Source organism: Amblyomma mixtum, chromosome 3, assembly GCF_055824585.1.
Source record: "Amblyomma mixtum isolate Tamu chromosome 3, ASM5582458v1, whole genome shotgun sequence".
NCBI classification, from domain to species: domain Eukaryota; kingdom Metazoa; phylum Arthropoda; class Arachnida; order Ixodida; family Ixodidae; genus Amblyomma; species Amblyomma mixtum.
The window spans coordinates 10,406,021-10,429,969 of NC_143014.1; the positions used below are offsets into that span (position 1 = coordinate 10,406,021).

A 23,949-nucleotide genomic window follows, 5' to 3' on the forward strand; every position below is an offset into this window, starting at 1 on the left:
AGAATTCCGGAATGTCCGGTGGGTGCGCCATAGGCGTTGAGCACGTGAAAAGCGGCAAGGAAACGACAATGCGGAGATGTTGGAAGTGGAAACGTGGAGCTTGGGCATGAATTTCGTCAAAACGGCTCCAAACATTAGCGTAATCTCTGCGGTCGTGTGCCTCTTTGGTTGAAGCTGAGATAAACGTGTTACTATGAAAATACCGGAAATATAAAACAATAAATAAAATTAGCGGGAACAATGCGTGTTCTTTGAGTGTTTTATATATGATACTTGTGGCGGACTAAGTAGGATGACATACGTCCAAGCAACACCATTCATCAATATAATCCAATGATTCGCTTCTAGAGCGACGAATACTCTACATTTTATACACACCAGTGTAGGCAGGTCGGTCTAAGCCGTCATGCGGCCCACCCGTGCGTGTCTGCGCTAGCTCGAAATGACGCGGCGCGCTAATCAGCAATGCACCTGTTATGGCTCATTGGTATTAAGGATACGCGCAAAAAAAAGGCAAAAAAAATAGTGGAAATGCGACCGGGAAAAAGTTCCGATCTTTAATTTGATAAACGTGATAATTTAAAGCAAAAACGTATGCTAGAACCGTCGTTATAGAATACCCAAAAATCACAGCAGAATAACAAAACAATTTGCGACATTAAAAAAACCTAGCCACCTTAGCTTCGCGGCTTCAGGAAGCAGAGCCGTTTGTTCGCTTATTATTATTTTTTTAATTTAACATACATCTACATTTTCTTTCTCGTCTGCTGCTTCTTCACGCAGTAAATGCGCAGCAAGTTGTTCACGTCAACTGTTTATTTGCGATAAAACCAAAATCCCGTTTTACTCACATCGTTTCTTCTCTCAAAATGCGCCACGCAATAATTTGTGACCTAGTGGAAAAAGCGATTTATTTGTTTTTTTCTAGGGTGAGCATCCTGTGGGTGAGGCATTGTATTCCGGATTGAGTAATACGATTCAGCGTTTCGTGCAGCATAAACTTATTAGTTAAGTTGAGCCTATATCTTGAGACACGAATTTGAACCGGCAACCTATAATCGGGGGCTGTGGTATGCGAGGTATGCGAGAGATATGCGAGGCAGTACGTTAATTAGTGCGTTATTATACCATTCCTCGAATCCAAATTTCATTTTCTTGATTGTGGCACCTCTTTCTCTCTTTCTTTTTTTTGCATACCATAATTACAAAAGACGCCGCTTTTCAAAATTCGTATACCTTCGTGAATGAATCTGACCTCTGCTCACTTTCGCGCAATCAATTACATCGCGCTTTTTATTGTAATTTCGCGTCAGAGTTCGACGCTAGCGCTGTTGTTGGTCATAAAAAATAAATAAATAAACAAGTCCGAATATTAAAAAAACGGATTGAGAGAAATAACCACATATAATCACAGGGACATCATTTGGTGTGTCGTGGAGCGGCACTGCCAATACAGGGAAAACAGCGGACAAGTAGGGCCATCATAGCGGGTGTAATGAGGCGGCACTGCCAATATGGGGACGACAGCAGGAATTTAGGGCCATCGTTGGAGGTGTAACTAAGTGGCATTGCCAATATGGGGAAAACATCGGACAAGTAGGGCCATCGTTGGAGGTGTAACTAAGCGGCATTGCCAATATGGGGAAAACATCGGACAAGTAGGGCCAATGTTGGAAATGGCACATTGTGGCAGTGCCAATATGGGGACAATAAAGGCAACATTGGTCCTGTATAGGGCCACGCATAGCCAACAGACTCCCAATATTGGGCCAACGGTTTGTGCTGCCTGGGGTACATTACATGGCGAGCTTGTCTGCAATGATTTTGTTCAAGCGCTGCATGAGGCCCTTCATCTGTGGATTAAACGCAGTCGTCGCCCGACGGCATTTGTACTGTAGCGCAGGATGGCTTGCGTCAGCTCCACAGTGAACGCAGTTCGTGTATGTCGCGCGGGACACAGTGAAAGAAGGAAAAGCGAAATACGCGCTGCAGTCAGAATGGGTGTTCTAGGCGGTTTCTTGGCTATCGTCATTTTTCGACGTTTCCTTCCTTCATTCATTCATTCATTTTATTTCCTCAAAGGTCTCAGATCGAGACATTACATGAGGGAGTGGGTGGTAATGGCAAACAAAGATAATAAATTATGATGAGAGGTTTTCGATTAGCCGCTTGAATGCTCTGGGTTGATGATAGTGACAACTTGAGTGGGCAGGTCATTCCAGTCTCGTGCTGTACGTAGGAAAGATGATCCCAACCAGTATAACACCCATACCTATGGTCCCTAACCTTCTGCAGCCGAAAATTCCAAATTAAGCGCATTCAGAATGAAGAATCCGCGAAATTCCGAGTAAGACATAAGACGCACGAAAGGTCACAGTATGGGCCCGGGGGGGATACACTGTATTTTGGTGGCGAAAGCGGGCGATGCGATGGGCTCTTTTTATGTAAGGGTTATCAAAGGGCAAGGAATGGTAAAAAATTTATGAAAATGTTAAGACGTGCTATTCTACGGCGCGAAGCTAGGGGGGTGGGGGTAGGTTTATTTGTGCCTTTAGTGCGGAGATGCTAGCACTGTAGGAATAACGAGACAGAATGAAGCGTGTCGCGCGATTCTGAACCGACTCGAGGGCGTTATTAACATTATTGTAGTGCGGGCCGAAAATAGCATGAGCATACTCCGGCTTGGGTCGCACAAAAGTGTGAAAAGCAAGCGGTTTAATAGAAGGCGGAGCGAGCGAAAGGTTACGACGTAAATAGCCTTACGCACGATTTGCAGAATTTATTATGAGGTTAACAGGAGAAGTCCAAGTTAGGTCGCGGGAGATATGCACACCAAGATATTTTAATGATTCAGGTGTTGCAATCTACATGTTATTCATGGTATAATTGGGCTCAATGTAGTTACAATGACGGTGAATAGACATTAACAGGTAAAAATATTTACCGACATCAGCCAAGATTTACAGCAGTCCTGTGTATGAGTAAGGTCAGTCTTTAATGCCAAATGGTCGGCAGAGTTAGTAATTGCTCGGTAAATGACACAATAATTGGCGAAGAGTCGGATATCAAAAGAAATATTACAAGGTAGGTCATTAATATATATCAGGAAAAGGAGCGGCCGAAGTACGGTACCTTGCGGTACGCCTGACGACACCGGTGTTAAGGACGAAGGGTGTGAGATATGCGAATTGCTGGCGGCTAGTTAAAAGCGCTCGAATACAGTTTAGAATGCATGGATGAAGATTAAGACGTGATAACTTTAAGAAGAGACGACCATGGGGGACCTTATCGAACGCTTTTTAGAAGTCTAAAAATAAGGCGTCAGTCGGGATGTTTCTGTCTAGGTTTAAATGTAAGTCCTGCAGGAAAAGAGCAAGTTGAGTGTCATAGGAATGATTTTTGCGAAAACCATGCTGACTTGGGTGAAAAAAATATAGACGGATGTTAGGAAATTAGCAACATGCGAGTATAATACATGTTCCATTATTCTACAAGAGACGCTTATTATGGAAATTGGGCGGTAGTTACTCGGTGGTGATCGGCTTCCTTTCTTGAAAACGTTGCAGGTCGCTCAAGCGAACTTCAAAGGTCGCTTGAGCGAGCGAGTTTTTTGTACTTCGAGGATGCAATCAGGCTCGCGAATTAGAAGGCCACGACTCCTCCTTGGGTCCACGGCCTCAGGTCGCAAGCAGTACATATAAATGTTTTTCAGCTACGAAAACATCTCATCCTCCCAAAACGATTTCTTCCTGGAAATCACCTCATGCCTTTTTTGGTCCACAACACAAACAAGGACTTCTTACGGAGAGCAATATTCAGCTGTCCTTGTAACTTGATACCAGTAATTACTGTTTGTCTTCAGCTGCAATCTCCCGTTCTTGTTTTCCTCACAGCACGTTATTTTTTTGGCGCGAACTTCGTCCAGTGGGGTAAGGTCCCTCGCTGAGTACGGACACTTTACTTCAACGAGAGCGTCCTCCCCAATGAGCCCGTCCGGGGAAGCACCAAGAAAGGGGTTCTCCTGGGCAACAAACAAGCCGCACTCCTTCACCACGACGATGCACTCATTCTCGATTTGCTTGAGTGCTAAGCGCTCGTGGTCTTTTCCATACCGAATCGCTTGAGAAGTTAATTCCTTGTACAGGATGTCACCAACTGTCCGCCCACATCCCTTCGTTGGTTTCGTTTTACAAATAGCACCAAATAATGATACTCTCAATCTCTTTCGTATTTCTTTTTTCCACAGAGTGGATCCACTCTGACGTTGCTCGCTGCAGGTCTTCGACGTTGGTTGCTGATAGCGAAAGCGATTTCAGGAAGTTGTCGGAAGCAGATTCAAAAGCACCGGGCTCCATGTCTGGTACGTCGTAATCTGCATCGGCACCAGTAAAGTTTCACAGATTCTCTATCTTCCTTGCACCAGAGGTGCCCCCGCCAGAGACGGGTTTGTTTAACTGGAAGACTGAAGCTTGATCTTCGCACCAGGGCTGCCCCGTCAGAGACGGTCTCGCGATGAGTTCAGACGCAGGGGTAAGGCGAATACTTGAAGTTTATGCACAGATATTTACATTGCATGCACAAGTTAAGGCACTAGAGACACATTAAGCAGCCAAAAAGATACACAACAAAAAGGTGGAACTGGCTAATACTAGGGGAGGCCCCTACTCGGCGTAGCCGAAGATGCGTAGCATCTCACCTTAGCGCAGAACCCCGCTTCCGGCTCCGGGGCCCAGTTTTAAAGCCCTAAAGGCCCGGCCCACATTCCGTAGCTTCCAATCATGTTGCGGTCTTAACATGATTGGTTCATCCAGGGCATGGCCAGCCCTCCAGCTTCCGTAAGGTAGGGCACTCTTTCCACCACAAAATAAAAACAATCACAAATAGACATTCGTGCCAGAACGTGCGCGAATCGGTTCCGCGGGGCGGGTGGACACCCGTACTTCCCGGCGCGTTCGCGAGCGGCCGCGTTCCAAGAAAGGAGACGCTCCGCTTTGAGTGCCCCCAGCCGCGTTCCAATGACCCCCGCGAACGCTACCGATCCCTTACAGCACCAATATGCCGCTCTTTTTCTCTGCGCTGGCAGCGTGACTTTTTCGGTAGCTTTCGCTTTGAATTCCTCCTAGAAATTAGTGCCCTCACAAATGATGCTGTGCATCCTCCAAGCCGCTCCCCCGAAATCCTGCGCGTGATTTTTCCGAGGTATGTTGCTCGGCAGTTGAGCGATAACGAGGCTGCAAAACACCTTGTCTCGTAGGATCGTTTCAAGTAATAGTTTATCCTCTTTCCTCCTAAAAATTTTGCCACAACGGAGTTGTAATGCTCGGCAGCGTTGTTATCGACGTCCAATATTAGGCACGCCGCGTTTACAAACACTCGATCGGCTCACGGCAACACAAATTTCTTCAAAGATGCCTTTCTGAACTATTTCAGGAAATATATTTTCTTCTCCCGCTTTGCTTCCGGAACAGATGTAATCAGCGCAGTTGGCGTGGTCTTCAAACACATGATTTCATTTCATTTCATTTTTATTTCCTTAAAGTACGCTGTTCGGGGTTTTAGAAAGGGCTGGGGGTAACATGAGAAAGCAAAACACTAGTTTCATGATGACAGGGGGAATGCAACTTTTTCTAGGAAGGTTCATGGGCAAGTGATGGCTCCATTGGGCCGTTATGTATGTTGTCAGCAAGATGTTCTAATTTTTCAGAAAACGATGCATCTTCAGAGCTTCTCACTTTTACTGCTGTTGAAGCTTCATGCCGTAGGCGCACAGCTGCTTGGAGAGTAGAGTTTTTTAATTTAGGAGGAATTTTTTCTCGCCGCTTCTTCTTAGCGATCTCTCTTATTTTTTCTACATAGTTTCGAAGTAGGTGGTTCCTGCACTCAATTTTGTCAACCCGCTGATTGCCATACGGTGCTGCTGCTACGATAGATCTGTAAGGACTGGAATCACCATCAGCAATAAGTTTTGTATATTTGATGCCATGTAACTCAACGCTTTTCTTGAAGCCTTCAACACTCCACGCTCGTTGAGCTTCCCTGCGAGTTCTTGTGGCACCGATGCTGTTTCGGGGTGGCGCCTTGTGCAGTCCGCCCACACCCCATTGCACATATCCTCTTTCTCAAGCCAAGGTACAGGACCTTTCCAGTTCTGTGACCAATGATAGCAGCCTGAAAGAGTGAGACCAATCTAAGTCACGAAGCTGCCCTACTGGCTGCATTGTTAATCACTAGAAAATATAGGTATTTCAGCTTACCATGCTTGCGACTCAAGTGCTACTTTGACGCCTTTCGAGTCTGACGCCTTTCGATCACAACGGTACATAGCCTTGTTTTCATGCATGTTCGATAGTCTTTCTTTCTGCTTGCAGTGTGATGTAAATACTTTGTGCTATTCCACAAAATATTTATCAGTGAAAAAGAGGAAAAAGATTGTAATTATTAAATGGTGTGCGTTTACACGTATACAAGGGCCAACTCAAACACACATAACATCGCTGACAGCATTTTTGTAATCACAGTTCTAATCACTGCATACTCGGCCTCTTCATTGACGCTAGACTTCGTTGGCGCTAGCACTGAAACCAGTTTCAGGGCTAGGTTATGAAAATGCGGGCCTCTTCCATCTCTCTCCAGTTAACCGAAGGAACAAGTGTTAAATAATTCAAGTACAAAATGCAGCGCTCTTTACCACTATGGCAAGTAAATAAATTTCTGCACTCACCACGCTTGACTAAGCACCATATTTGGTCTTGTATGATCTCTTTGACCACGCACCATATGCACTGCCATCGTGGGCGTACTGTCACTGTCAATGTCGCCCATTCTCTTGCCAGCCTTGCCTCTTCAACGCCCGCTATTTTCATTTTCTCCCAGGCGGCTTATTGATAATGTGGTCAACGTTGTCCTCTGTTTTTGTGTAAGTGTCCAATGACATTCTTGGGATGTTCATAGACGCAAGCAGTTCGTTAAAGTTTGAGCAGCCACAGCCAATTGACATTATTCCACACATCGTTGATGTGTTTATATCACCGCAGCCACTGGAAGCTTGCACGTCAGATGGCGGGTCCGTGTGGGTGACATCCTTCTTTCGGCACATCCTGCATACAAGAGTCAACGTGCATCGTAGACCTTGCTTTCTTTCAGACACACAGTCCATATCCACCAAAGTGTAGTTGAAGGGAACATGGAGGGCGGTCTTTTGCAAGCTGCTCAACAGGTACTGAAGGTTTGAATGCCAGCATTTGCATTGCCGTTCTTTACTGTGGTGATTGCGGAACCTCCAGTAGCAATATATTCGTCGCACGACCCTGTTGCGCTCAACACTGAAGATCACAAGGCACTTGCTGACACCTCTGATTCTTTGATGGGGGCTTCAACGTCTGCCGGCTTTGGGTTGTGATCGTTGACTTCTGGGGACGAAGAACCTTTAGCAAGGTGGAAAAGGTCACCACCATAGAGAGAAGAGTGTGTTTTGCTCGTAGGAGGTTCGTTATCGAAAGCTTGCCTCTTTCTGGTGTTCGCAACCAGTGCATCTGTACGTTTACGCTTCCCGTACCTGAAATTTTTTGCTGGCGTTTTCTGCTGACTTGTTGCCTGCTGGTATTCAAACACCTTGAGACAAGTCTATTGCTCTCTAGACAGGCAACAAAAGTATAGCGCACAAAAGTGCCACAAAATCATGGCCCCCATTAGAACTAGCCAAACACTCAAGCCTTGTTGGTGCTGAGAAGCGTAAGATGGGTGTTCGGCGCTGGGAACGCTCGTACGAGACTATAAGCAGAGTAAGCTACACGCTATCACTGCAATCGAGGACATCCTTCTGTAGCTATTTAAAGGGCCACTGACCAGGGTCCGGACATTTTTGAAAAACAAGCCCACTGCATAGATGAGGCATCGAAGATAACCTCTGCAAAATACTAGAGCCATGCGCGCCCCGAAAAGCTGCGAAAATTCAAATCAAAGCCCGTTAGTTCTTTCCTTCCTTCAAAAACGGGCCCGGCCCACTACTCTGCACCCCGCTGACGTCAAGGGGGGCTACTTTCGCTAAAGGCACTCCATTGGTGCATCGTTCTGACTGACGGGAGAGGGTTGGGCGTAGCCTTGGCGTCGCGTCGTCTGCACAAGGCTTTCCGCAGCGCCTTCTGTTCTGGCTCATGCCTACAAACCCGCAGAAGGAACACAAAAAAAAAGGAGCGTGCGGCGACAGCCTTGAACCCTAGCCATAAAAAGTAAAAAAATAGTAAAACTGAGGGAGTTGGTTCGCCCCCCCCCTCCCCCCCCCCTCCCCTCCCCCCCCCCCCCCCCGCCGTGATCCCGTCACGAGACGCTCTGCGTGCGCGCTCCCTTCTCAGTTTCTTTTCTTCTATGCGAGCCCCCCAAAACAAGGTTTTAATTAGTAGTGCAGCAGAGCATTTCCCTCGCTCGCCCACTTGACCGCTCCGCACACATACCGCTTATCTTTCGTGCATCTTGCGTACGCCTTGACTCCAATGAATGACATATGCTTTGGAGCGGAGAAAAGACACAAACACACAGAACACAAACACGCATGGAGAAAAGCAAACGGGCGGTTGCCGGGTCCGCGCTTCGCCGTGTGTTTCGAACACAACCGACTTCCGCCCCTCCGCTCGTGAAACGGTGGGGAGGCCTAAAAGAAAATGAAAAGGTGGCTCGTTAACTGGGAATGACAAACAGATGTATGAAAGGATGCGCTCGCTAACAAGTCTAGGTGGTCGAGCCGATCGCGCCTCTCGATCGTTCAGTGTGCGGAGAAAATGCAAAAACCAAGAAAAGAATTGTATTGAAGGCGGGGCCATGACGTCGCCCTGTGACGCACTCCACAGACACCACGCCTCCGGCTTACACCGGAGAACGAAGGGGTGATTTTGCCTTGCCGAGCCTACTCGACGAGGAGCGGGAGAGAAAAATTTCGAGGAGGGAATGGAAGGAGAGGAGGCTCGCTCAAAGTGAGGTAGAGAGTGTCTACTGGCCGCGGGTGGGCAGGGGGCCTTTAAGGAAAGCTACGCGGGGAAGGGAAGAAGGCCAGCCATGAGGCCTTGTGCTAGGAGCTCCTTTCTTTCCCCTTTATTTGGGGACTGCCTGCTTAGGTGTTCAACACAATGGACCTTTTTCCAGTAATATCCTAAGGATACGCCAATCCTCCTCTTCCGCCATTTTAGCCCACCACATATATCTGCTCAGGCGAAACCAGTAACCCCACCCTACCATTGTAAAATAATTTTCGCAGAAAAGACGGGATCAAGCTTAGGCGACCCAAGCAGGAAACGCTAAATAGGTGGGTTACTGGGAAATGGCCCATTGCCTGACCCCCACATCCTTCTTTGCTCAATGGCTTGAGAGGGGTTAACTTTTTATCCCCCCCCCTCCGAACATTGGCCCCCGAACTTTGGCCAGCAAGTTCTGAGCTCTACTTTTTGTACGTGGAAGAACGAATACTTTCTTCATTCATTGGTCTTCTTTATTCATCGGTCACTTATATACGGCAACTGGGAGAGGGTGTGCTTTCCTTTACCTGAAAGCATGCATACTGTTGACGCCATGCATTAATGCATTTTATCGCGCGGCCCGTGCCGCGCTGAATCCGATACATCCGCCTTGCTTGCAAAAGAAACCATACGTAAGAGCCCAACTGATCAGAGCTCATGCTATGTACTTTGTTCCGGTCATAGGTCAATCTCTGTGGTGGTCTTCGCGGTTGCAATGACCTCCTAGGTGCAAGTGAAGGTTGAGTGTGTTGGTGAACGCTGGCGGGTACGTTGTTGGCAATAGGCATGCTGTCAGGTGTAGGCAGAAACCCTGCATGGCTGCGTGGTGCTGAAGTAGCGCTTAGGTCAGCTTCCTGGCTGGCCATCGTGACATCGTCATCGATGTCACAAGGGCTTCTTTGTAAAAACTACTTTGTTGGCAGCAGGTGCCGTCGATTGCGCCATAGGAAAGTTCCGTCTTCTGTAATGACTTTGGACGATCTAGGATACCTTGAAGTTTGAAGGACCTGTGCTTTGGTTTCCTATGCTCCTTTCTTGACGTGAACAATGTCTCCCGGGTTGAGTGGTGGAAGTTGTCGGCTGAAACGACTTGTCTGTCGACGCTTCTGCATCTTCCGGACAGGACCCGGCTGTACATCAGGCAACGTTGTTCGTAGCCTTTTTCCTTGTAGTAGTTCGCTAGGTGATGGCCCGGACTCCAAAGGCGTAGACCTGTTGCCGTAGTTTTCTTTAAAATCTTTTAACCACTTGAACCCCTTTTTTGCCAGGCCATTAAATTGGGGATATGTAGGGCTGGAAGTTGTATGGTTGAAATCATAAGTTCGGGCGAAAGCCGCAAAATCGTGGCTTCTGAATTGTGGGCCATTGTCCGAGCAGACCGCCGCAGTGGCAGAGTGGTTATGGCGCTCGGCTGCTGGCCTGAAAGACGCGGGTTCGATCCCGGCCGCGGCGGCTGAATTTCGATGGAGGCGAAATTCTAGAGGCCCGTGTAGTGTGCCATGTCAGTGCACGTTAAAGAAGCCCAGGTGGTCGAAATTTCCGGAGCCCTTCACTACGCCGTCCCTCATGGCCTGAGTCGCTTTGGGATGTTAAACCCCAATAAATTGTCCGAACAGACTTCCACCGGTATCCCATATCTAGCAAAAATTGCACTTGCTGCTTCGATGACAGCCTTTGAGGAAGTGTCTTTGAGCAATTGCACTTCAGGAAAGTTAGAGCGTCGTAGACGCACAAGTATGCCTTTCCGCCGTGCTCAAAGGTATCGATGCCAACACGATACCAGGAGTCTTCCGGCGTTGGGCGCAACTTCAAGGGTTCTGGAGGCTGTTGGTATGCGTACTTCTTGCATGCAGAGCACGCCTGAGCAAAGGCTTCTATGTCGGAACTGATCCCTGGCCAGAATACAAGGTGTCTTGCCCTTGATTTGCATTTGTTAACACCCAGGTGTCCCTCATGGATTCTCTCCAGAATTGCTTTTCTCTTACTGGGTGGAATTGCGATTCTGCACCCCTTTAACAAGACTCCCTTCACGTGAGAAAGCTCTCCTTCGAGTGACTTCCATCGGCCTGTAAGCGCTCTTCCTGCCTCCAAGTTCGTGAGTACTTCCTTTAGTTCGTTATCGTGACTACTTTCCTCGGCTCACCTCTTCCAGGTATTTTCAGTGACGAGTCATGAGACGACACTTACTGCGTGTACTTCCACGTCGTTGTTAATGTCGTTTGTGCTGGACCCAGTTGTTGCCCGCGACAGCATGTCGGCCAGCAGGAGTTCTTTGCCTGGCACGACTTGCAATTTTATGTCGTAGCGAAGGAGGCGTAGAAAGAACCGCTGTATCTCGGGGGCATGTCACCGATGGCCATCTGCGATATAGCAATCAAAGGGTGATGATCAGTTTCAGCAATCACACTGCGACCGTACACGAGTTGTTTGAACTTTTCACAACCATACATCATAGCCATTGCCTCCTTCTCAATTTGAGAATAACGCTGCTCAGGCTCCGTGAGGGCACGCGAAGCGTACGCAACCGGTTTCCATGTGTTGCCATGGTATTGTAGCAGCGCAACCGATTCCATTTTGCGACGCGTCGCAGGACACCTTGGTTGCTTTTGTTGGGTTGAACACGGTTAGCAGAGGCTCGTTACTTAGACTGTCGCATAGCTGCTGCCATTCTTGCGCAAGATTTGGGGTCCAGTCAAAGACAGCATTTTTCTTTATCAGATTCCTAAGGAGCTTCGTCCTCTGCGCAAATGATGGCATATACTTGCTGAAGTAGTTGACGACGCCCAGCATTCTTTGAACTGCCTGCTTGTCTGTAGGTGCTGGCATTTTCAGCATACACCATATCAATGAGGGGCTTGGCCTGATGCCTTCCTTATCGATCACGTCACCCAGAAACTCGATCTTGTCTACACCGATAGAACACTTATCTGGGTTAAATGTCAGCCCTGCTCGTTCTGTCGCCAGCAGAACAGACTTCAGGCGCGTCTCAAGTTCTTGTTGCGACGCCCCCCCACACCAGTAAGTCATCAACGTACACTCTGATACCTGGAAGGCCTTAAAAAATTTCATTCAGTGTTTTATGGAACACTTCAACGCGGAAGATAATCCGAAGGGTAAGCGTAGAAATCTGTAGCGCCCAAATGGCGAGGAAAAGGACAGATTCGAGATGTTGCATCGTCCAAGGGAATTTGGTGAAAACCAGAGTTCGCATCGATGCGCGTGAACATTGTTGCGCCTGATAACTCAGTTCTCCCTACGTGGCATTGTATAATGCTCTCTCTTGATGCACTGGTATAGCTTTCTGGGGTCGATGCACAACCGCATCTTTCCGTCTTTTTTACGGACGATAACCAAGGGACTTACCCAATCCGTGGGCTCGGTGACTCTGGTTATAATCCCTGCGCGCTGCATGCGTTCCAGCTCTTCTCGGAGCGGTTCCTGGAGCGCCAGAGGCACACGTCGGGCTGGCTGTATGACTGGTGTGGCGTCTTCGCGCAGTACCATTTTGTTGGCCCTTTGAACGCAGCCGTTTCCTGTGAACAGATGGTGAAATTGCTTGGCAATTCCCTCAGAACTATTTCCAGATACTGTGTGTACGCGTGAGAGAAGTCCCAGTTTTTCGCTGCCTTGTAGGTCTAAATGGATTGACAGCCCTTGCGTACCACGAAGAGGTCGAGGACCGCACAATGGTCGCCAAGTACTATCTCTGTTCGAACGACACCAAAGTGCTTGATCACGCCCCCGTCATAAGCACGCAGCACCACACTGCTTGGGTTCAGGGGCGGCTTTGGGTGTATTTTCGGATAGCATCCGAAGGGCAGCAGGTTTGCTTGCGCCCCCATGTCGACTTTGAAGTCAAGGGCCCTTTTACAGATCTGGGCTCGTACTGTCCAGTCGCGTTGGTTTATCGAGCTTCCAGACACGTCGAGAATGTCGAAGCTATCCTCCGAGCCCTGTAACTCGCCTACCTCAGCAAAACGTTTGCAGAATGCAGCAAAATGGTTCGGCCTGTGACATTTCCTGCAAGTCTTACCATATGCCGGACAGCTTGAATTTTCCTTTCGCACAGAATCTACGTGGCTTTCTTGCGTTCCCATACCTTCTGTTGGGTCGCTGCCACTTCTGCTCACTTAGCCACTTGCTCAGCCTTCTGTAACGTCAGTTTGTGGTCCTGCAGCAACTTTTCTCTAACTTTCTAGTCACTGATACCAAAAACAATCTGGTCCCTAATCACTGAATTTCTTTGGGAACCGAAGTTGCGTACACTTGCCTGCTTCTTCAGGTCACGAAGGAATGGTTCGAAAGGCTCACCAGTAGCTTGGACTCTCGAGCGGAAGATGTAGCGCTCATTTACCTCGTTCAGCTGCGCTGCGCAGTATTCGTCAAATTTCTGCACGACGGTTTCGTAGTCGCTCTTGCTCTTACCATCACCGAAGCTGAACGTATTGAATATCTCTATGGCTTCATTGCCCGCGACACTGAGCAGAAGCGCTGTCTTCGCTGCTTTCGTGCGCGGCTTGTCGTCGGCTTCTGATGCGGTCAAGAAAAATTCAAGCCTTTGTTTGAATGCCTGCCAATTCTTGGCAATTTCCCCATCAGGTCTCCTGGTGGCTTCAAGAAGTCCATTCCGATGGAAATCGTTGGCTAGCAAGACGGGTCGTTGACAGCAATCCCACTTCTTGCACTATGTATCGTGTTGAATGCAATCAGGACATGGCAGACCGTGAGCAAGGGGAAAAACAACGAGAGCGTTTATTCATCGGTCACTTATATATGGCAGCTTGGAGAGGGTGTGTTTTCCTTTAGCTGAAAGCATGCATACTGTTGACGCCATGCATTCATGCATTTTATCGCGCGGCTCGTGCCACGCTCAATGCGATACACCATCTACCGACAGAAAAGTTCAATTATGAGTTTCCTAGTAGCTGTTGAGCCCACTTAAAGGCCCCATTGCCCAGAAAATCCGGTGTCTGCGTTGTCGATGTCTTAGCGAAAAATCACAAGCATAACTCGACGCACGCGCTACAGGGGGTGTTCAAAGGAGGCAGGTGGGCCACCTACGTCACGCGGCGTCATCAGAACCTGCCCACCGGATGGATAGTGACCATTCTACCCACCGTGGCAGCGAAATTAATGATTGGTCGCTCGGGAAGAGAGCTCACCGCACCTACCATCGCAGGGCAGTGGGACATCGCTCTTAACTGCTGCACCACTTAGCCAAGAGTGTTATGAGGACTCCAAGAGATCTATGAATGTAAAGCATAGAGAATGACCTTCTGCATATATGGTAAATAACCCCTTACTCTATCACGACATACGCTTGAGGCGCAGCTTAAGTCTCCCCTCCAATTTTTTAACTCAAGTTTTCCGGTGGATAAAGGCACTCCGCTCTTTTCCTTCGCCCTCATTTACTTTCACATTTTGAAGAGCTAAGATGCAAAATCTTGAACCTACGGCTCCACAAGTGTCTTCGCCGTACCATTTTATGTTGTATTTTTTTCTGTGGTATTGACGTCTGTTATCGACGCTCAATAAAAAATGTTTCAATTAGTGCGTCTGCATGACTGTGCTGAGGTTTATAAAACGCTATACTGCCTTTGCGATCGCTGTAAACAAGCGGGGGGGATATACGAAAGCATTTCGTTTTGGATGCGTTCGTCCTATTGGCACATCCCCCCAGCAGCATTTCGGATTATCATTATGCTAGGAATCAGCATTGCAGTGGCCATCATTGCAGAGCGAGTGATGGGCATGAAAAAAAAAAATTCACCAGCCCAGCAGCGGCGGCCACGAGCAGGAGCGGTGCAGTGATGCCGTGTCGTGTTTTCTTTCTTCAATCGCAGGGATGGGAGGCATCGTGCCGTCCCACTTCGCCGCCATGAACCCGTTCGCGCTGCCAACGTGCAACGGCCAGTCGTACGGCGGCTCCATCGTCACCTCAGGTGCCAAGTGACGCCACGACGGCTGAGAAGCCGCGCTGTACATTGTGTACCATGGACTCCTTTTCTACTGCACTCGCCTCTGCCGTGTACATACATGCCCGCTGTACAGAGTCGGCCAGGCAGCCGCCGGCTGCTAGTGTAATTTCATAATAAACGTCTGAGTGCTCTTCTTCTGCGTGCCCTTCCTACTCCAAGCAACGGCATCGCCCCTACAACAGCTCCTCTCGATTGTAGGGGGCGGTATCTTATGCGACGCATGATCTTTACTCCCAGTTTGTTGCAGTGTGCACTTGACATCGGTGAATCTGAAATGAACAAATAAAAAGACAACGGTAGCCTCCGAATTTTATAGGAGGTTCCTTGCTGTCAAACCGAGGTAGCAGTGGAGACATTGTGATCGACGAAAGCTTATTCAAGGCGCTTTTAATTATCTTGCCAGTGCGCTGAGGTGGAGTGCACAGTTTTTTTCATGGTCTCCCAATCAGGTGTCAAGGTAGGTTTTTTTATTGGTGCAATTATGATTTTAATACCCGCGCAGTGGCCGTACGACCGTCATCTCCGTGCTTCCCACGAAAGGGCTTCATTGCCTCACAACAGCTGATTTTGGCAGGGGAATGACAACCGCCGATCTGACAGCTCACGCGAGATGAAAATGTACTTATTATCAATGCCTCAAGTGCCCCAGGAATGGGGTATTATATGAGGGATGGGCTGAATGTTCCACTAATGAGAGACTGGATGGCAGCCTTGAAGTGCAGTGGATCGGAGTGGTGCACGGAGTCGATTGGCAGGCTGTGCCAGTCTCGAGCAGTTTGCACGAAGAATGAGCGAAGATGAGCTGTAGTACCTGCTGGGGGAGAGTAGACTGCTTGTGGATGGTTGGTACGGCTTGATAAGCGATGAGCTGGCAACATAGCTGAAACATCAAGTTGGCTGCGATAAAATTTATGAAAGAGGCAGAGCCTAAAAATGCAACGTCTGGACTCGAGATTAGTTAGACTAGCCTCAGATTTAAAGGTGCACTGAAGAGGAATCTTAACTTGTCTTTTTGCCGCGGGAACTCGATCTACACGTTCCGAGCTTTCTTAGACGCTTCGATTTATTGCCCTGTGTGGCCGATTTCCGTAATTAAATCGAACTAACGCCCGGCTCCCGCCTTTATTTTTTAATTCTCCCGCGTACGGTGGGCAGAGTCGACCAACGCGTGGAGCGGCTTTCACCCAGTCCCGTGGCGGCTTGTCGCTCTGCCATCGGCGGAGTAATACGTAGTAGTCCGTGGTAGCAAATAGTCCGGGCGTATTTTTATTTCTGCGGGCTTATTTTGCGGCTATATTAACTGCTAATGAAACAATTTATTCATGGAAACCTAAAAACAAAATAAAGCGAAAGCAAAGACTCCACTGAGCTGGCTGAAAGGCACTTCACGCGTTGGTCGACTCCGCCCACCGTACGCGGAGAATCCAAAAAATAAAGGCGGGAGCCGGACGTTAATTCGATTTAATTAGGGAAATCGGCCACAGAGGGCAATAAGTCGCAGTTTCTAAGAATGCTAGGAACGTGTAGATTGAGTTCCCGCGGCAAAAAGACAAGTTCAGAATCCTCTTCAGTGCACCTTTAAGTGCAGTGACGCTAGTGTGATACGAGTAGTCCGAAAAAATAAATCTAGCTGCGCGATTCTGAACTGATTCGAGGGTGTTTGAAAGGTTAGATTGATGAGGGTCCCAGACAGAGCATGCGTACTCTAACTTCGGCCGGACAAATGTGAGGTATGTTAATGTTTTAATTGAAGCAGAAGCGAGTCGCAAGTTCCTACGGAGGAAGCCAAGAGTGCGATTGGCTTCGTTTGTTATGTTTGTTATGTGCGCTGACCAATTAAGTTTGTTAGAAAATGTGATGCCGAGATATTTATACGATTGAACAGATGCTATTTCAGATGCACTTATTTCATACTTGAACGGTTGATAGTTTTGGCGCCGATGGAAAGAAAGCAATGACGTTTTATTAGTGTTTAAGGACATTAACCAAGTGTTGCACCAGGCTTCAACACGTTTAAGGTCGTCTTGAAGTAAGCGAGAGTCAGAGGTGTTATGGATGGGGCGGTAGATTACACAGTCGTCTGCAAATAGGCGGATATGAGAAGTGATATTGTCACGTTGGTAATCAGCGGCTGAGGGTCCACAGCGGGTCAACAGACGTGCGCTTCCAGATAACTTTCACTTTCACACACACACACTTCCTCTTCTTCTTGAGAGGCGGTTCCGTCTGCACGAGCGCTGCCGTCGATATTACTAGGCAGGTCTTTAATATAGATTAGAAAAAGCAAAGGCCCAAGCACAGTGCCTTGGGGGACACCAGAAAGGACCGGGGAGCAAGATGACGAAAGTTTATTAGCATACACAAATTGTTTCCGGTTAGTGAGAGGATTGCGTATCCAATCTAATACAAGGGGGTTAATGTGTAAGCTTGAAAGTTTAAGTAGAAGTCTTGGATGGGGAACCTTGTCGAATGCCTTTTCGAAATCCAAAAAGAGAGCGTTCACCAGAATGTTTAAATCGAGATTAGAGCTTATGTCGTTAATGAATGAAACTAGTTGAGTATCACATGATAGCCCTTTGCGAAACCCATGCTGATTAGGATGAAAAAAGTGACAGATATCAGGAATTTTACTATGTGAGAGTAAAGCACATGCTCCATTAGTTTTGAACAAACGCTAGTTATTGAAATGGGATGATAACTAGAACATAAAGATGTAGGACCTTTTTTTCGGAACTGGAACAACCTTGCCTACTTTCCAGTCTTCCGGCACCACTCCTGATGACAATGAGTGCTGAAAAATATGGCATAAAATCCCACTGACAATGTTTTTCCTATGTTTTAGTACCTTGGTGTTAATGCCATCGACACCTGCAGAAGATGAAAGCCTTACTGAGTGAATGATTTTCACAATATTGGTAGGATTAAAAGTGATCTCAGTGCGATCGTAATGGGGAAAATCTGGTAAAGTGTTAGCAGGTTCTTGCGTGAAAACATAACTGAATGCACGGTTCTGTTCTTCGGATGTTGTTTGGCTTGCAGGAATCGGGTGATTGCAGTGATCGTATAATTCTAATGGTTCCGAGCGTTTAGGGCTTATAGTACTCCAAAATGTTTAGGGTCATTTTTTAACATGGTTAGCAAAACTGATGAATAGAAAATATGCTTTGTTTTGTTAGGAAATGACTCAAACTCCTTTTCCGCAGTGTAATACTTTTTCCATGAGCATTCGTTGTTAATTCGTTAAGCAGAGCGGAAGAGTCTTTTCTTTTTGTTGTTGAGAGGTTTCAGCGTGCGGTTGAACCATGGCGATGATTGTTTATCGGTTACAGTGATAGTGGGTATGTACTTCTTTACCAGCTCATGCATTTTATCCTTGAAAAGTAAACAGTCTCAGCGGAACGTTTTGAAAAGTCCTCAAGAAGCCAGACGGAAAATTCCTCAAGTGCAGTATTGAATGCGGAATAGTTTCTTTTGTCATATAATGTTATTGTTTTCGTTATTGTTTGTGTGCCCGGTAGATGGCAATGGAACGAACCGTGCACGATGGAATGGTCACTAATACCTGGTAAATATGTGAGCGAAGAAAGCTTATCGGAGTCAGAGGTAAGGATCAGATTGAGTGTATTCGACGAATTGCTGCTATGACGTGTTGGTTTGGTGACTACTTGCGGTAGTCCAAAGGTTAGGCACGTGTTTACGAAGTCACTTTCAATGTTATTCTTTTGTAGTGTTTTGGCGAGCTTAGACGAGGTAATAGCAGAAAAGTTAGTCTCCGAACAGTAGAATAGGTGACTGACGGTGCGTTGCAGTTACGCATTGAAGAACTGCGTGGAATTCGGCGACAAAAGAAGCGTTGGCGTCGGGGGGGGGGGGGGGGGCGATAACAGGCTCCGATTATTATAGGCGGGTGAGAGGCGTTGGAAATAACAAATATAATTTCTAGTGGCGATGATATTTTTAATTCGATGCATTGGAGATTTCGGTGGGCTGCTATCAGTACGCCACCCCCCCCCCCCCTCCCCCCACTTGTCGATTCGATCCCGACGGAAAATATTTAAATCGGAAGAAAGCGAGAGAATTGCAGAGTCGGTGATTGATGATGTGAGCCATGTCTCGGTAAGAACAACAAGGTTAGTCTCTGTTGTGTGAATTATATTGCTGAGAGGATCAAGTTTAGGCAAAAGGCTTCTGATAGAGTATATATAAAGGATAAGTATAAGAACGGCTAGGTTTCAGACAATTGTTTTCTACGTGTTTGAAGGGTGGGGGACAACCATCTGATTACTGCGGTGAGGCACTCTTTTGTAAGTTGATATTTGGTACGAACACTGTCACTGTAGGTTGTGTCTACCACAGTCCTTCGGCAGATCAGCCTGCATTGGTCTCGCTGTACGAATATATGCAACAACATGTTCAAAAATCCAGACCGATCCTTCTTGGGGACTTCAACCTACCAGATATAGATTGGCAAAGCATGTCGTATCGCTCCCCGTGTTCTGAAACTCTTTTTGATATTATGCTTAGTTTTGACCTGTTCCAAGTTACCAACGAGCCCACACGTGTTCAAGGTAGTGCATCTAACATTCTTGACCTCATCTTCCTCAGCAATCACTTTGCGATCGATCAAACCAACTTAGCAGTCCTCGATGGCTTATCAGATCATAAGCTAACATTGTGCACCACACTCATTCAAGCAACAGCAGCTTGTACCATCTCGAAAACTACTTACCCAGACTTCACAAACGCTGATGATTCAAGCATACTTAATTACCTAATTTCAGAGTACGAATCGTTTGAAGAACTCGCTAATTATCAAGGTACAAATATATATACGCTGTGGGAAAGCTTCAAGGCCTTTGTATCGCACTGCATCAAAAACTTTGTACCATTCAAGACCAAACGAACAAATACACGTAATCCCTGGATAACACGTGATATCATTCATGGGAAACGCAAAGTAAAACGACTAAGGAAATCACTAAAATCAAAAAATGACTCTCAGCTAAAACATAAGCTCACGAACGCCATCCGTGAAATGAAAGCAAAAATTAAGGCAGCGAAAACAAACTACTTCTCAGTCACGCTTCCTAGTTTTTTAAAACACTCCCCTGGAAAATTTTGGAAATACTTCAGCCCCAAAACACAAAAAGGCACCTTCAATTGGCAAGGACAAAATCAAAACTTTGCAAATTCCTTAAATACGTACTTCTAATGTGTGTTCACAGATGACGATGGCCGCACACCGGAGAGTATTCACCGCAAACACCGCTAGACATGCCAACATTAACAGGCCTGAGACAGGCCTGCTCAACCTACTTTTATCAATAGATACAAAAAAAGGAAATGGTCCTGATAATATTCCAAACACTTTTTTGCAGAGATATGCCGAAGTCAACGCGAAATATTTACATTTAATGTTCAATAAATCTTTATCAACCTGTAGTCTAGCTAATGAATGGAAAATAGCGAAAGTTATTCCTATACACAAAACAGGACGCAAAGATGTCGTTTCAAATTGCAGACCAATATCACTAACTTGCACGGTAGGAAAATTATTGGAATACATTATACTAAAGCATATCACCAGTTTTGTTGAGCAAGAGAACATTTTATCGCCTATTCAACACGGATTTCGAAGGGGACTTTCAACTGTCACCCAATTACTCGAACTAACACATGATTTATTCCAGAGCATTGATAACCAAAAGCAAGTTGACTTGATTGCACTTGATTTCTCTAAGGCGTTTGACAGAGTAAGCCATAAAAAACTAATTAGCAAACTTAGATCAACTTTAGGTAACGGCCCTATTATCAACTGGATCGAGGACTACTTAACTAACCGATCTCAGTATGTAGTAGTTAACAATGAAACTTCTGCTGCGCTCGTTACGTCGGGAGTACCCCAAGGGTGCGTCCTTGCTCCACTTTTATTTCTTATCTTCATTAATGATCTGCCCTCTAACATACAAGTTAAAATTAAACTTTTTGCCGATGACTGCATCCTTTACAACGAAATTAACTCTATAAATGACCACGATGATTTGAACAGCGCCCTTCATGAAGTGGTAATATGGTGTCACAAATGGCAAATGTTATTGAACATTAAAAAAACAGCCTTCTTATCTGTGACCCGTAAAAAACAAAGGTCCGAATATGTGTACAGCATCAATAACATACCGCTCACCCGAGTTCACGAACACAAATACCTTGGATTAATCATTTCACATGATCTAAGATGGGAATCACAGATTAACAGTATTGTATCATCTGCTTTAAAACGAAGGTTCTTCCTTAGAAGGCGGCTTCGAGAAGCGCCACCGGAGACCAATCTATTAGCATATAACACATTTATACGACCAGTTCTTGAATATGGAAACACGATTTGGTTTCCCTACACACAACAGCTCATTAGCAAACTAGAAGGAGTGCAGAGAAAGGCTATTAGATTTATCTTTAACAAATACAGGACCAGTGATTCACCATCCCAACTACTAAATCAAGCATGTATTTTTACTTTACAGAAACGCGCCAGACTAGCACGACTAAAATTATTGTTCCAATTAGTTCATAACACTTTAAACATAGATACTTCGTTATATTGTCACGTTGATGTAGATGAATCCAGACCATCCCGGCATAAGCACCCATTAACCCTTAAAGAGTACGGATTCCGAACCGACTGTTTCAGATATTCATTTTTTCCGCTTGCCATAAAAGAATGGAATAGTTTGAACCCCTCTATCACTACGAATACATCTTTGCAGAAATTTGTAACTCTGGTAGAAGAACAGTTGCGTGATAATTAAATAGATAATTAAATCATAATTATACAAGTACAGCAGACCACTCGTATCACTGCATATAACAGCATCTGTATGAACATATTACTTACACTGTATAAAATTGCACCCTTTTCTGTGAAAAATGCTCTTTCGTTATGTATTTTATTTTTTGTTATCTGTGTTTTTTTTCCATACTCATGTAATTACTTGCAAATAACAGTGTTTTTATTGTATACCATACCATTTGTATTCTATTTGTACATAATTATGTGCCCATCCTGTAAAAATCCCAATGGGATTGACAGCATCTGAAATAAATAAATAAAATAAAAGTATAAGTTTTCTTTTCGATGGTTAGTTTGTCGTGGCTGAGTTTGAATTTCTTTTCTTCCTGTGCCTTTGCGAATTCCACAAGGCGCTTTCTGGCGGCAAGAGTACTTGGACAGTAGTCCTCAGAAATTCTGTAACTTGTGCCTTTGAGTTTTTTGGCACATGAAAGAACCTTTTGTTTTACCTTAAAATGGGCAAATTTAACAATTATTGGTCGGTTTCGGTCCGCCCCAAACTTTAGCAGCCTGTGAGCTCATTCGATATCTAGGGGAGCAAGAGTGGTGTCTAACTGCTCGCTGCAGTGTTGGATAATAAGGGCCTCTGCGCTCATGTTTCCCGTTCGTCATCTTTATGGCAAAAAAAAAAAACAACCCAGGTTTGATCTACGCAACCTGTCGTCCGAATCATCAAGTCTGCTTTTAAGAGCAGCAATCTGCTCAGAGTTCTGTTCGCAGAGCGCCTGTACTTCGTTCACCTATTTCTTTACAGCTGCTATCGATGAACAGACGGCTTCAATTTTTGCCAGTCGGTTTTCACAGCCTTCGCCAAACTGTTAAGATTTGTTTTAGTTCCGGCCGTGGGAGCCCCGCGAGCGAGGAACTTCTCAACACAGTTGCTGGCTGGAAAAGCGTTTATTGCAGTATGGGCCGATAGAGGAAGGGGATAAAAGAAATCACGTCCAGTGCAGTGAGAGTGCAGGCGGTCAGCGGATGGTGCCTAGTCAGAGGGAATGGGGAATTCATCAATCGACAGGGCCGTAGGGGTCGGGTGTCGTCGGGGGAGACGCGTGCTAGTTTCTTGGAAGCGGCCGGCGTGTATGCGCGAAGGAGGCAAGTGCTGCTAGAGCGGCCTTGGGTCGCTTGGTCAGCGAACATGACATCCCTTCCTCCCCAGATTAGGTCACCGTACCGGTCGGGTTCACGCTGCGGTCTTAGCGCAGTTGCATGCTGTTGCGTGGACCCGTTGGGTTCATCCCCGCAAGGTCTTCCTCGCATGGTCGTCTAGACTGGCCGCAGTTCTCCCTGTTCGGAGGGGGGGGCAGATCGTGCGCAGGTGAAGTTTTCGCTGGCAGCGTCATCACGTACGGAGCTGGTTCACTTGCTGCTGGTCCGTTCGTCCAATCGTCTGGCGGCGGATCTTCTGTCGGGTAGGCGTCTGCAGCTGGCTTTATGTGATTAAGGTACCGACTACCCGTTCCACTTTCAGACTTGATTAGCCAAGATGAATGTCCCAGCCTTTGTAACACGGTTCCTTTGATCCAAGCAGGGCTTCCTGTGAAGTTGAAGGAAAAGACCGATTCTCCTAGGTGCACTCGTCTAGGCGAATTAGTCGCGCTGTGGTCAAAGGTCGCCTTGTCAGCAGCTCGTGGCTGAATGCGTGGTAGTGCCGTTGTGAGCTCGCGACCGAACATGAGTGCAGCTGGCGATCTGCCCGTCGTTGCTGAAATGGTTGTTTGCTTCTTGAGCAGATATCGAGCCACTCTGCACGCAAATGTTCCAAACTGATCCTTGGCTAATGCTGGCTTCGTCTCAAGATCATTCTCTCTGCTTGTCCGTTTGCGGCCGGATGATAGGCCGCACTTTTAATGTGTGTTACCCCGTTCTGCTTTAAGAAATTTTTCATTTCTGTAGAAACAAAGGACGGGCTGTTGTCCGTTGCCAGCCTTTCGGGAATAGTGAAAGTTGCGAAAAGATTTCTCAGTTCTTCGATCAAGTCTGCGACTGTATGTTTCGCATGTAGCGCACTTCGAGCCACTTGCTGCACGCGTCGACAACAATTAGCAGCATCCTTCCCTCCACAGGGCCAGCAAAGTCGGTGCAGATTGTGTGCCATGATACTGTGCCATGCGGTGCC

At 46.6% G+C, this 23,949-nt stretch overlaps 1 protein-coding gene across 1 annotated transcript in view; it reads left to right on the plus strand.

Moving 5' to 3' along the window:
• kn (EBF transcription factor knot) overlaps positions 1–15,031 on the plus strand; it is a 399,411-nt gene extending 384,380 nt beyond the window's left edge. The window contains exon 14 of the mRNA XM_089578123.1: positions 14,849–15,031. Within this exon, the coding sequence (XP_089434249.1) occupies positions 14,849–14,958 (110 nt within the window). The 3' untranslated portion in view covers positions 14,959–15,031. The remainder of the gene's footprint in view (positions 1–14,848) is intronic.
• Positions 15,032–23,949: the final 8,918 nt, after the last annotated feature.